Source organism: Myotis brandtii, unplaced genomic scaffold, assembly GCF_000412655.1.
Source record: "Myotis brandtii unplaced genomic scaffold, ASM41265v1 scaffold321, whole genome shotgun sequence".
Taxonomy (NCBI): Eukaryota; Metazoa; Chordata; class Mammalia; order Chiroptera; family Vespertilionidae; genus Myotis; species Myotis brandtii.
The window spans coordinates 402,606-415,406 of record NW_005362314.1 but is presented as its reverse complement, the minus strand read 5'-3'; the positions used below and the strand labels follow the sequence as shown (position 1 = coordinate 415,406).

The window sequence follows — 12,801 nt, the reverse complement described above, 5'->3', positions numbered from 1 at the left end:
CCCTGTCTTGTTCCTGTTCTTAGGGGAAATGGTGTTAGTTTTTGTCCATTGAGTATGATGTTGGCTGTGGGTTTGTCATATATAGCTTTTATTATGTTGAGGTATGATCCTTCTATTCCCACCTTGCTGAAAGTTTTTATCAAGAAAGGGTGTTGGATTTTGTCAAATGTTTTTTTTATGCATCAATTGATATGACACTGATTTTTATCTCTCAATTTGTTTATGTGATGCGGATATTGTGCCATCCTTGCATCTCCGGGATAAATCCTACTTGGTCATGGTGTATGATCTTTCTGATGTACTGCTGGATCCAATTTGCTAAGATTTTGTTGAGGATTTTGGCATCTATGTTCATGAGGGATATTGGCCTGTAATTCTCTTTCATTGTGTTGTCTTTACCTGGTTTTGGTATTAGGGTGATGCTGGCTTCATAGAATGAGCTTGGAAGTGTTCCTTCCTCCTGAATTTTTTGTAGTAGTCTGAGGAGGATAGGTTTTAGTTCTTCCTTGAAAGTTTGGTAAAACTCCCCTGAGAAGCCATCTGGTCCTGGGCTTTTGTTTGCTGGAAGCTTTCTGATGACTGCTTCAATTTCTTCCATAGTTATTGGCCTATTGAGATTTTTAGATTCTTCCTGATTAAGTTTTGGAATGTTGTATTTTTCTAGGAATTTGTCCATTTCCTCCAGGTTGTCTAGTTTGTTGGAGTAGAGCTGTCCATAGTATTTTTTAACAATCATTTGTATTTCTGTGGGGTCTGTTGTTATTTCGCCTCTATCGTTTCTGATTTGGTTTATTTGGGTCCTCTCTCTTTGCTTCTTGGTGAGCCTGGCTAGAGGTTTGTCAATCTTGTTTATCCTTTCAAAGAACCAGCTCTTGGTTTCATTGATTTTCTGTATTGTTTTTTTGGTCTCTATGTCATTTATTTCTGCTCTAATCTTTATTATCTCCTTCCTTCTGCTCACTCTGGGGTTTTCTTGTTGCTCTCTTTCTAATTCTTTGAGCTGTAGATTTAGATGATTTACTACCATTTTTTCTTGTTTGTTGAGGTAGGCCTGTAGAGCTATAAACTTCCCTCTCAGGACTGCTTTCATTGTGTCCCAAAGGTTTTGGATTGTTGTGTTTTCATTGTCATTAGTGTCCAGGATGTTTTTAATTTCTTCTTTGATCTCATTGGTAACCCAATCAATATTTAATAACATGCTATTCAGCTTCCAAGTGTTTGAGTATTTTGGGTTGTTCTGATCTAGTGAGTCATTTAGGATTGCTCTTTCTTTGCTGAATTTTTGTCTAGAGGATTTATCCAGTGGTATCAATGGGGTATTAAAATCCCCTATCATGATTGTATTGCTGATGATCTCTCCCTTGATATCTTCCAGAAGTTTTTTTTTATGTATTTGGGTACTCCTGCATTGGGTGCATATATGTTTACCAGAGTTATATCTCCTTGTTGTATTGATCCCTTTAGTATTATGAAGTGGTCTTCCTTATCTCTTGTGATGGCCTTCACTTTGAGGTCTATTTAGTTTATTGCTACTCCAGCTTTTTTTCATTTCCATTTGCCTGAAAGATATTTTTCCATCCCTTCACTTTCAGTCTGTGTGAATCCCTTGTTCTGAGGTGGGTCTCTTATAGACAGCATATATATAGGTCATGTTTTTTCATCCATTCAGCCACTTGATATCTTTTGATTGGAGCATTTAGTCCATTTTTGTTTAAAGTTATTATTTATTAGAGTCCCGGTTCACGAAATTCGTGCATGGGGGCGGGGCGGTACCCTCAGCTCAGCCTGCATCCTCTTCAATCTGGGACCCCTTGGGGGATGTCTGACTACTGTTTTAGGCCCCATCCCCAGGACCACTCACAATTCTGGACTGCTGCCTCCTAATCGCTTACCTGCCTGCCTGCCTGGTTGTCCCTCACTGCTTCTGCATGCCTGCCTGAATGCCCCTAACTGCCACCCTGCTGCCAGCCAATTTGCCCCCAACTGCCCCATCCCTGCCAGCCTGGTGGCCCCCCCCCCCTCCACCCAACTGGTCACTCCCAACTGCCTCCCCTCCTGGCCTGGTCTCCCTTCATGGCCCCCCCCGCTGGCCTGGTCACCCCATGGAGCTGCTTGTTCAGTCGTTTGGTCATCCCTCACTAACCCCCCTGCTGGCCTGGTTGCCCCATGCAGCCTGCTTGTTCAGTCATTTGGTTGTCTCTCACTAATCCCCCTGCCGGTCTGGTCATAGGCACCCATCTTGTGAGGGTGTGAGGGTTAATTTGCATATTACCTCTTTATTATATAGGATAGGTACTTGTTTGTAGCCATTTTCATTTTTTGTGCCTTTGTTCCTTCTTACCTTTTCATTTCTTCTTTTTACACCAGTCTCTTAGCATTTCTTGCATTGCTGGCTTGGTAGTGATAAACTCCCTTAGCCTTTTTTTGTCTGTGAAGCTCCTTATTTCCTCTTCAATTCTGAATGATAGCCTTGCTAGACAGAGTATTCTTGGATTCAGTCCCTTGCTTTGCATCACTTTGTAAATTTCCTTCCATTCTTTTCTGGCCTGATGTGTTTCTGTTGAGAAATCATTTGCTAATCTAATGGAAGATCCCTTGTACATAACTTTCTGTCTCTCTTGTAGCCTTTAAGATTCTCTTTTTGTCCTGAATATTTGCCAATGTAATTATGATGTGTCTTGGTGTGGGTCTTTTTGGGTTCATCTTGTTTGGGACTCTCTGTGCTTGTGTGACTTTTTTCTTCTCCACATTGGGGAAGTTTTCTGACATTATTTTTTCAAATAGGTTTTCTAACCCTTGTTCCTCTTCCTGTTGTTCTGGCACCCCTATTATTTGTATGTTGCTTTGTTTCATGTTGTCCCATAGCTCCCTTAGGCTCTCCTCCTGTCTTTTAATTTTTTTCTCCAATTGCAGTTCTGTTTGGGTGTGTTTTGCTTCCCTGTCTTCAAATTCGCTAATTCAGTCCTCCGCTTCTTCTAGTCTACTGTTGAAACTTTCCACGGTGCTTTTTTATTGCAGCTATATCATTCTTCATTTCTTCTTGATTCTTACATAAGTTGTTGATTTTTTCATCCATCTGGTTTATGAACTGTATGACCCTTATTCTGAATTGTTTTTCTGACATATTGCATGCCTCTGTTTCACTTAGCTGCTTTTCTGGCAATTCCTCCTTTTATTTTCTTTGGGAATTTTGTTGTCTACCTATTTTTTGTTTCACTGAGGAATCTAGATGTTGAGTCATTCAGGGGCTGCTCCTTGGGTGGCAGTGGCTCCTCGGGGTGTGGTTGCTACTCGGGTGGTCACTTCAGCAGCTGCTCCTCATTAGTCAGTGGATCCTCTGTTGGGTGCTGTTCGCAGCAGTGGTGGCTCCTCTGGCTGTGGGGGGAGGCTGCTCGCACAGCTGCTGCTCCTCAGATTGGGGTGCACTGATCACGAGGCTGCTGCTCCTCGGATGGGATTGTGCTGTGTGCAGGTGCTGCTTCTCGGACAGGGGTGGGCTGCTCATGTGGCTGCTGCTCCTCGGATGGGGTTGGACTGCTCACGTGGCTGCTGCTCCTTGGATGGGGGCTGCCTGCATGTGGCTGTTGCTCCTCAGACCGGGCGGGCTGCTCGCGGGGCTGCTGCTCCTTGGACAGGAGTGGGCTGCTCACGTGGTCGCAGTGCCCTGGGCTTTCTCCAGGGGTCCTCTGCCCTTCCTGGTTTCAAATTGTCTCACCAGCTGAGTCTTCTTCACTAATTCGGGGTGGATGTTACTCGTTTCAGCTGCTCATTCTATCTGTTCTGGGACAAGGCTCGGGAGACATCTGTCTATTCTGCCGCCATTTTCTCCATAGTTTCTTTGGGTCAGGAGTTCAGGAGAAGCTCAGCTGATTCTTGTTCAGTTTCATGAGATTGCAGTCCAGATATCAGCTCAGGCTTTAGTCATCTGAAGGCCTGATTGGGGCTAGAATATCCACCTCCAAGTTTGCTTCCTTACCTAGCTACTGGAAGGAGGCTGTGGTTCCTTGATTATGGACCTCCCCATAGAGCTGCTTAATGGTCCTCACAGCATGGCAGCTGGCTTCTCCCAGATCGAGTGATCCACAAGGCTCTCTTCTTGATTGATTCTATAATTTCTTTCTATTTTCTAATTTATTGATACCTGCTTTTTCTGAATGATGTCTTTGGTTTTGCTTTCTTTAGGTTGTGGTTTGGGTTGTTCACATGTGTTCAAACTTACCTTGCATTCCTTCTCTCCTGTTCATCTTGGAAAGCACCTATGCAGCTGCCTGTGATCTGTAGTGCATGGTTATTCTTTCTCCAAATACTCTCATTCTTCTTCCTAAGGGCTGTTTTGATTTTCAAAGGAGTTGAATCTTCCATTTATGCACCATTCTTCTTCCTCATTTTGGGGCATTGAGTCAGAGTCTAGAGGCAGGCAGTTTTTTGCTGTATAAAAGTTGCCAAAATTTTCTTTATGACCTAAAGTACTTTTGTAATTTTAAAGTGTCCTATGATCCCTAAAAAATACAGCACAGCTTCTTTCTGTAGGGCAAAGGAAAATTATATAACTACTAATTTAACTTTATTCATTCTATCACTTGAAACTTTTATGCTTATTAAAATGTAACGTGTTAAAGGTCTTGCTAAGGCATGAAAGAAGACTGCAGGTAGGTTTTCACCAATCTCCTTGTTTTGATGGATGCTCTGGCAGATTCTATGCTCTCTGTGGGTCTGTGGCTGGTGTCCTTACAGTGTCTACTTCCCTCACTTTAGAGAAACATGCTTCCCAGGGTAAGGAGGGTGGGTTCAAGTGCCCTATTTCTGGAATTCACTGCACCAAATGAGCCCTTCATTGTTATTTTGATACTGATCACCTTGTAAGTTGTGTGCAGTGGAATTTTATTTTTTGAGATGCCTGGTGCAGGCTCATGCTCAGTCCCAGCTGGCAGGCACTACAGGAACTTTCTTTCCTCACATCTCTCCTTATCTTCCATCTCAGCTATCTGCGGTGGGGCTTTCTCTTCCAATGCACAACACATGCATAGACCCATGCACGTTGCTGGGAAAAGTAGATCCAAGTTTTACAGTGAGAGGAGGTAGAGAGGGCAGGACAGCCCTATTGGGGCATAGGGTGTGCAGTATGAGAAGAGGAGGGCACATGTTGAAGATATGGACAGGCATCAAAATGAGTTATGTGTTAACTGTGTTTCTGATGCTCTGATATCAGGGCCTTGCTGACCCTGGTGGAACTGCCCTCCCAGGGTGAGCCATGTCCTAGAGATAATCAAGGACTCACTATGGAGTGTTCTTCTCAAATGCAAACCAAGCAAGCAATCCAGGGTCCAGCCCAAGCACCTCCTCCTCAGGGTCTCACATTCTGGGCCACTATCTCTGGCCCTGATCAACCCAGGGTGAGGCACCACACAACTAGAAACAGCCCTATACTGCACAGCTTGAGGAAATTATTCAAGCCAGTCAATCCTGCTCCTGCTTACCCTGACTCGCCCATTCCTTCCTACAGAAACCAGTGAAGGCTCTCATCCATGTTTTTTCCTCCCTCCATCTGCCTCCTGACTGACCCAGGTGCTTCCCTGTGTGACCCTGCATGGCGGGGTCCGTGGGTAATAAACCATGTTTTCCATGGCAGTCACCACACTAGAATAAAAACAAAACCTACATTTGAAAATGAGGGGTGAGGGTGAAAGGGGAGCAGGACAACGGGATGGCTCACAAGCTCCTTGTTTCTTACAGAAAGTACAGGGCAGCCAGGAGAGGCAGACTTGTTGGGCAGACATAGACACTTTTAAAGAAGCCCGTGTCTCACTGGGGAGCCCACCATCCCCCAGCACACGGGGCTCTGGCCTGGGTGCTCACTTACCTTCCCATAGCTGAGCAGGATTATCCGCACCAGAACCACATTGATGTGGGCCCCCAAGGACTCATCATGGTAGATTTCATTGACCTGAAAGACAACCAGGGAGATGTCGTCAGCAGGAATCTCAGGCCCAAGGACAAGCCCTGGCTTTGCAAATGACATCACCAGCCCCCAGGCCAGAACATGTGTACCCCCCACACTCCTTTCTCTTTCCCACAGTTTATACCCCAGCATCACCTCAACTTTGAATCCAGCCCTTCCTTCTGTGCCACCTGCCTTGCAGCCACTGTCCCTACCTGGATTGTGGCCACCCCCTCCTCAGTGCTTCCTCCTGTCAGCACAGGCATTCTCCTCCTGGAGCCTGAACTTGGGCACTGACTCCTCTATTCGCACTAGCCTCTAACTGCATGTGGCCTTTCCTTCAAGGGTGACCATAGGCTATAAACTCCAGAGGCATGGACAGTGCCAGGGCTGTCACCAGTAGAAATCACTCTATAGTTGCTGCTGCTGGTTATGAAAAGTCCTCTGTGTTCATCACTATTTGGAAGGGGGTCAGTGTAGACCCACCACCTGGTCTTATTTAATGTGTTGATAAAGAACAGACACTACTCTGTTACAAAGGTGCTTTATTGCCATAGTTAGCTAAATAGTAATAAGAAGGAAGAGAGCAAGGTAAGTCAGATATTGTTAAGAACAGTCAGCAGGGGACACTGAGCCTGTCTGCTTCGCCAAGAAGCTACAGCCTCACACACACTGCAGGGGATCCCAGCATTGCTCCCCAAGGATTAACACCCCCCTTTCCCTCTTCTGGTATTAGTACTGGATTGTCTGGGAAGCAAAAGGAGATAAGGATATTCACAATAAAAGTCAAAAGGTGTGGGGGGAGGAACTTGACCAAGAGGACTGTCAGTCTAATCTGGGAAAGGGATCATTGACTAGGGGTAGACCCATCAGAAGTCTGTGAAAGCTTGGGAAGTTGATTGGTTATTTTGACAAAGCTCCTGGTTCTGTGAATACATAATCTCAGGTGAAGAATCTCCCTCCCTCCCTCCCTTTCTCTCACTCTTTACAACTCACACTCCCCCCTTTCATTCATTCTCTCCCTCCAGGAACATGCAACCATGCAGATCTAGTGGTCACTTGGGACCCATAGAAGACTGCACAGGCTCCAGAGGAATCTGAAGCAGAAACTCTGGACACTGGCCTTTGTCTTGCTGAAGACAAGATTGGACTTTTCCATGGCGGAGTGGAGGAGAATGGGATATTGAATATCCAGTGGATGAAATGGGGCCACATGCTAACTTGACTAGCTCAGGGAAGGCCTGCGTGGCAGCCTTGCAAACTCAGAGACCTAAAGTAACCACAAAGGATGATCTGAAATTAAAACTTTAACTAAAAACAGTTTATGGTGAGTAGTCATGTCTTAGGCTGGTATCTTCCCTGACAAAGGTCAATCTTTACCTTAACCGAGCCTGCCTATTGACTTTTGCATCTATGATAACATATCCTTGGAATGTCAAAGTAATTTTCCTTTTTCCAGACCCTTCAAAGCACAGGCACCACGCTGCAAAGATCACAAATTCCCTCATTGTCACTGAGTTAACTGTTGACTGTTAACTGCCCTGCACCCACCTAAGTGAAAAAGTATGTGTCTATAATTTTACTTTTTATCCAATTCCAGAAGTTTTCCCACTTTGTTTTCTCCCACCTCCCTAATCTATCACCAATGAATTTCATTTAACCCACTTATGTCTCCTCTTTTGATTGTACCGTATAGACCAAGGTGCAAAACTGCCATTCTCTGGAGCATTATCTCAATCCATCAAGATTCTGTTTCCCAGCAATTGTCGACAGTATGGCTCAAATAAACTCACAAAAATTCTTCACAGGTTTGAATGTTTCTTACATTAACACCTGGAGGGGCACTCCTTTGATTTTCATCACAAATAAACCCAGCCACACTGCAATCACCTGTGCATGGATCCTTGCAATGCTTTTCTTGTGATCTGGGGAAGAGCCTGATTCCCACCACTACCACCACTTTTTGTGCTCTGTTTTGATACCAGTGGCTCATATCATTGGCTTCCTTTGTATTTTATCACTGGTTTACTCACATTTTGTTTTTTGCATTTAAAAACATTATTCGAAGCAGGTGCCAATGGGCTTCACCAGATGGCACAAGAAGGTGAGGGGATCCCACTCCCCACAGCACAGCGAGTATGACCTTCTGGAAATGCTGGTCAGGTTATCCCAGGTTCAGAGCTGACAGAGCCTTCCTTCCCCTTGGCCCCACCCCACACACTCTCAATATTATGCCTGAAATGCCTCCTCACTGCCACCTCTTTTGCTGGCTGAGCAAACCCTCTCCTCCTGGCAGCCCAACCTCTGGTCACTTTCTCTCAGAAGGGCCTCCCCAGGTCTGATCTGCTCCTCAGCAAGTACCCATGTGTGGCAAGCCAGCACAGCCATGGCATACTCAGCCCCAGGGCACCTTATGTGCCATGCCAGCTCAGCCTCGTTTAGTGACCCTGAGAGGGGGCAGCGAAGGACTTAGAAATGACAGACAAGAAAATGAAAGCTGGGTCTCGATGGGACACTGCTCCTGGATGGAGAGACAGTGCCAACACCCACAAGCTGTGTTTTTATTTTATAGCAGATGCCATGAAGCAACGTAAGGGTGTGATCAAGATGTTTACAACATTCTCATGGGTTTCAATCCTACTCAACTACATGCACCTGAACTGTATCACTTAGGCACATGGGGCCACGTGTTCAGACCATAGGTTCAAGCTTACAACTATAGCTGTTGGCTATAATTGTGCTGGGAGGGCTCTGCCCTCCAAACTGGGACTTGCATGTGGCCACGAGAGGACTGTGCCTTCTCATCAGTCTAAGACTTGAACCTGTCCAAAACACTGTAGCTGTGCCCCACATATCCCCCTTTTCTTTTGTTTTTAAATACGTCTATTTACATTATCAAAAACTCTAAAAAAATTATTCAGCATAATCAAAACATCAAAACAAACTTCTGGCTATTAACAAAATCATAAACACAGCAATGTCAATACAGCAACAAGAGAACAAAACTCTGGCTATTAATAACACAATAACAAAACAATGCCAATGCAAAACTAAACTACAAACATGTTAACGTTTTCAGGATATCTTATTCAGAGTCCTTAGATTTAGCTCCACAAGATTTTACAGAAAACTGGCAGTTCACCAACGCTAGCATAGCTTCCACTTGCTTTTCTAACATCTGCTTGGGCTCAGTCGCCATCTTCTTCAGCTGACTCCATGTTGATACCTTGGTCACTTGCGAAGTAAGATGCCGCCGATGCAAAGATGTCATTGATGCAAAACTAGTCCCCTGGATCAGGCTGTCTGGATGGTTGGCCTTGACACTGAGTCAGCACCAGTCCTAGTCAAATCAGCCCCGTCCCCACCGGTGGAAGTTTGGTTCCTTCTCAGCTTCTTTCTTTAGCCGCAGCTGCATGGAAATGAGCAGCCCTCGGTCTTGCAGAGCTGGAGACCTCCAACTCCGAGTCTGGGGTCTCACACAGACCCAAAGTCCCAGGGAGCTATCAGGTCACACAAGCAAAGATAACCAAAGCCCAGAAACAATGCAACTACTGCAAGAGCTTACAATCTAGGTCAGAAATAAAAGTTACTTCCTTAAACAATATCAACCACAGCCATTTTTTGCTTTACAGTGGCTTAAACAAACCCTAGGAGATTTCTACCTTATTTGTATCTATTTACTTCTTTCTACCTATTTCTACCTACTATTTCTACTGCTTTCTACCTTATTTCTACCACTTGTTTTCTACCGCTTATTTCTACCGCTTATTTCCTACCACTTATTTCTTACCGCTTATTTCTTCTTATTTCTCTATTTCTACAGCTTATTTCCTAACACTTAGTTTCTAACGTCTACCGCTTACTTTCTATTGCTTACTTCTCTATTTCTACTGCTTATTTCTACTTATTTTCTACCTCTATCTGTGAACTATAGGTAGGCTTGGCTTCCCCTGCCCAAACCTTCCTGGGTTACAATCCCCATAAATTCCACATCTTAACTGAACCTGCAAAACCTCACGAGGTCCAGTGCCTATGAGCAAACAAATAACCAAAATCTTACCTGTACTATCTTCTACTTCTTGTTTTCCACTTAATCTGTATCTATCTTATTTTCTATTTTCTATATTCCATTTTCTACTTATTTTCTCCTTAAGAAATTTAAAAATGCTTCTACTTATTTTCTCCTTACGAAATTTAAAAATGCTTCAATAAGCATTGTTTTTAGGGATCCCTTCCTAGGATCCTGAATTTCCCAAGTTTTACACCGAGCTATTACCACACCTCGGCTCCCTACCTTACTTTCTGCACACGCCTCAAGGGAGCCTCCTTTCACCTGACCACTGCAGTTCCCCCAAACTCAGGTCCTAGTCCTCATAACTCAGTCTCCAGTCCCAGAACTCAGTTCCTGGTTGCAGAACTCAGTCCCTGGTCGGGTGCCATATGTGGTGAGCCGGCATGGCCATGGCATACTCAGCCCAGGGCGCCTTATGTGCCATGCCAGCTCAGCCTGGTTCAATGACCCTGAGAGAGGGCCATGAAGGACTTAGAAATGACAGACAAGAGAATGAAAGCTGGGTCTTGGTGGGACGCTGCTTCTCTGATGGAGAGACAGCACCAACACCCACAACCTGTGTCTTTATTTTATAGCAGATGCCACGAGGCAATGTAAGGGTGTGGTCAAGATGTTTACAACATTCTCGTGGGTTTCAATCCTACTCAACTACATGCACCTGAACTGTATCACTCAGGCACGTGGGGCCACGTGTTCAGACCATAGGTTCAAGCTTACAACTATAGCTGTTGGCTATAATTGTGCTGGGAGGGCTCTGCCCTCCAAGCTGGGACTTGCACGTGGCCACGAGAGGACTGTGCCTTCTCATCAGTCCAAGGCTTGAACCTGTCCAAAACACTGTGGCCGTGCCCCACACCCATGTCCATTATTTCTTGAGCTCTGTGTCCCCCACAGCTGTGAGCTGCACAGGAACCTTTATTTTCCCTGCATGTCCCCAGCAGCACACAGCAGGTGCTCAGAACTCTGAAGGAGTCAATCCACTCAGGCCGTCACTCAGTGGAAGGGCATGACCTGGTGGTATACCCCTCTCTGGGTGCACTACAAGCCCAGGGGCTGCTGATGGCCCTCTGTGAGGGCAGATCCACTCCACCGTCTCAGGCCAGCACTATACTGGCTCTGAACCCCAACTTTTACAGTCTCTATCTGAGCAATGATAATTGCTACCTATGAGTAGAAAAACCCTTTGAGAAATATGAAAGTTAACAAGGAAAATCAAATACTAATGGATCAAATACTTTCCTTCAGGGAAAGGGCAACTGATAGACCTGCAGGAGAATATATGTCACCAGTACACGAGTCTGGAGAGGGTGGCTTGGTAGGTGGAGCCCTGTAGGCTCTGCCAACTCATCCACACTTTGCCATCACCTCTGTAAAACAAGGGTAAAAGTCCCTACCTCACAGAGCTTCTGAGGACTGCATTTCCACACATGAGAGAAGAAATGATTGTGAAAATGGAAAACTGCTGTTTTGTCACTGCCGGTAGCTCATATTGCCCTGCAGGACCCCCAAGGTTCAGGGGCAGGGTACACGGCCCTAAAACACAGACATCCTTGCCCAGCATAGAGGGTCAAACTAGATATTTCAGTCCATAGAAAGACAATAGCCCTAAAAGCCAAGTTTTTCTTAAGAGAGAAAATGTGTTTTTTTTTTTCTTCTTCTTCAAAGCAGTTGCTTTATCCATTACCAGCAAAACTGGCCAATTTGGCTCCTAGAGTTAGACTGAGAGGCGTGGTGTAAAAATATAGAAGGCAGTGATACAGGGAGGTCCCTCTGCAGCTGGAGGGACAGAAAGGGGGGGGGGGGGGGAGAGTTCAGGATGGCATAAAAACAGCCTTGATAGTTGAGGAAATGATAGGAGGAAGAGCTTGAACCTCCGTCCCTGCCTGCTGGCTGGAATCTGGGGGACAGGTTCAAATTTTGGGGTGGCTTCAGAGAGCAGAAATGGAGTCATGAGCAATTTCAGCAGCAAGAAGCCTGCAAGGGCAGCCAAGCTCCCAGATATGTGCAGGGGATCCAGGGACAGTGAGCAGAATAGCTGGGGGACACAGCTAGGCCTCAAAGAGAGCCCAGGGTGCTGGATTGCAGGAGGGGAGGATAGACCTCCTTGCAGAGAGAGAATAAACTCTGAGGTGTGAAGCCTGGAAGGCCACTGCCCAGAGCAGAGCATGCTGGGACAGATGTGTGCAGATGCAGGGCAGCCGTGCCATGCACACACACCTTCCCAGAGGGAGGAGAGACAAGTGATGAACTCATAGTTGAAACCCCAACCCCAATGTAATGGTGTGAGGAAATGGGGCCTTTGGGAGGTGATTAGGATTAAATGAGGTCATGAGGGGGAGGACTCCTATGATGGGACTTTGGCAGTGAAAATGGGGCTCTTTCGAGGGTTTGCAAGGAAAGCACTCCGGGAGACCCACGTCTAGGAGGTTGAGGCTTCATGGTGAGACTTATTGTAGAAGCAAAATCAAAGGACTGCCCCTGAGTTCCCTGTCTGCCCCACCAGGGAAAAAGTCCAATCTTGTCTTCGTCAGCCCCAGAAATAGGGCCAATGCCCAGAGATTTTTGTGCCATTTGTTCAGTCCATGTCTGTCCCCATTTGGCTAGCATAGTCTGCTTTCAGTTGTGAGCCACCTGATGGGGCCACAGGCCTCAGGTGGCTGCTAGGGCCACATGGCTGCTATGCAGAAAGAACATGCTAATGAATGGGACACACATGTATGTGAGAGAGAGAGAGAGAGAGAGAGAGAGAGAGAGAGAGAATATTCTTCGTTAGACTGATTATATTATCTCA

The 12,801-nt window shown here is 45.7% G+C and overlaps 1 protein-coding gene across 1 annotated transcript in view; it reads right to left on the bottom strand.

Annotated features, from left to right (window-relative positions):
• The window catches only part of ADAMTS2 (ADAM metallopeptidase with thrombospondin type 1 motif, 2), a 284,941-nt gene that overhangs the window by 109,311 nt on the left and 162,829 nt on the right, over positions 1-12,801 (bottom strand). The window contains exon 5 of the mRNA XM_005870719.2: positions 5,861-5,944. Within this exon, the coding sequence (XP_005870781.1) occupies positions 5,861-5,944 (84 nt within the window). The remainder of the gene's footprint in view (positions 1-5,860; positions 5,945-12,801) is intronic.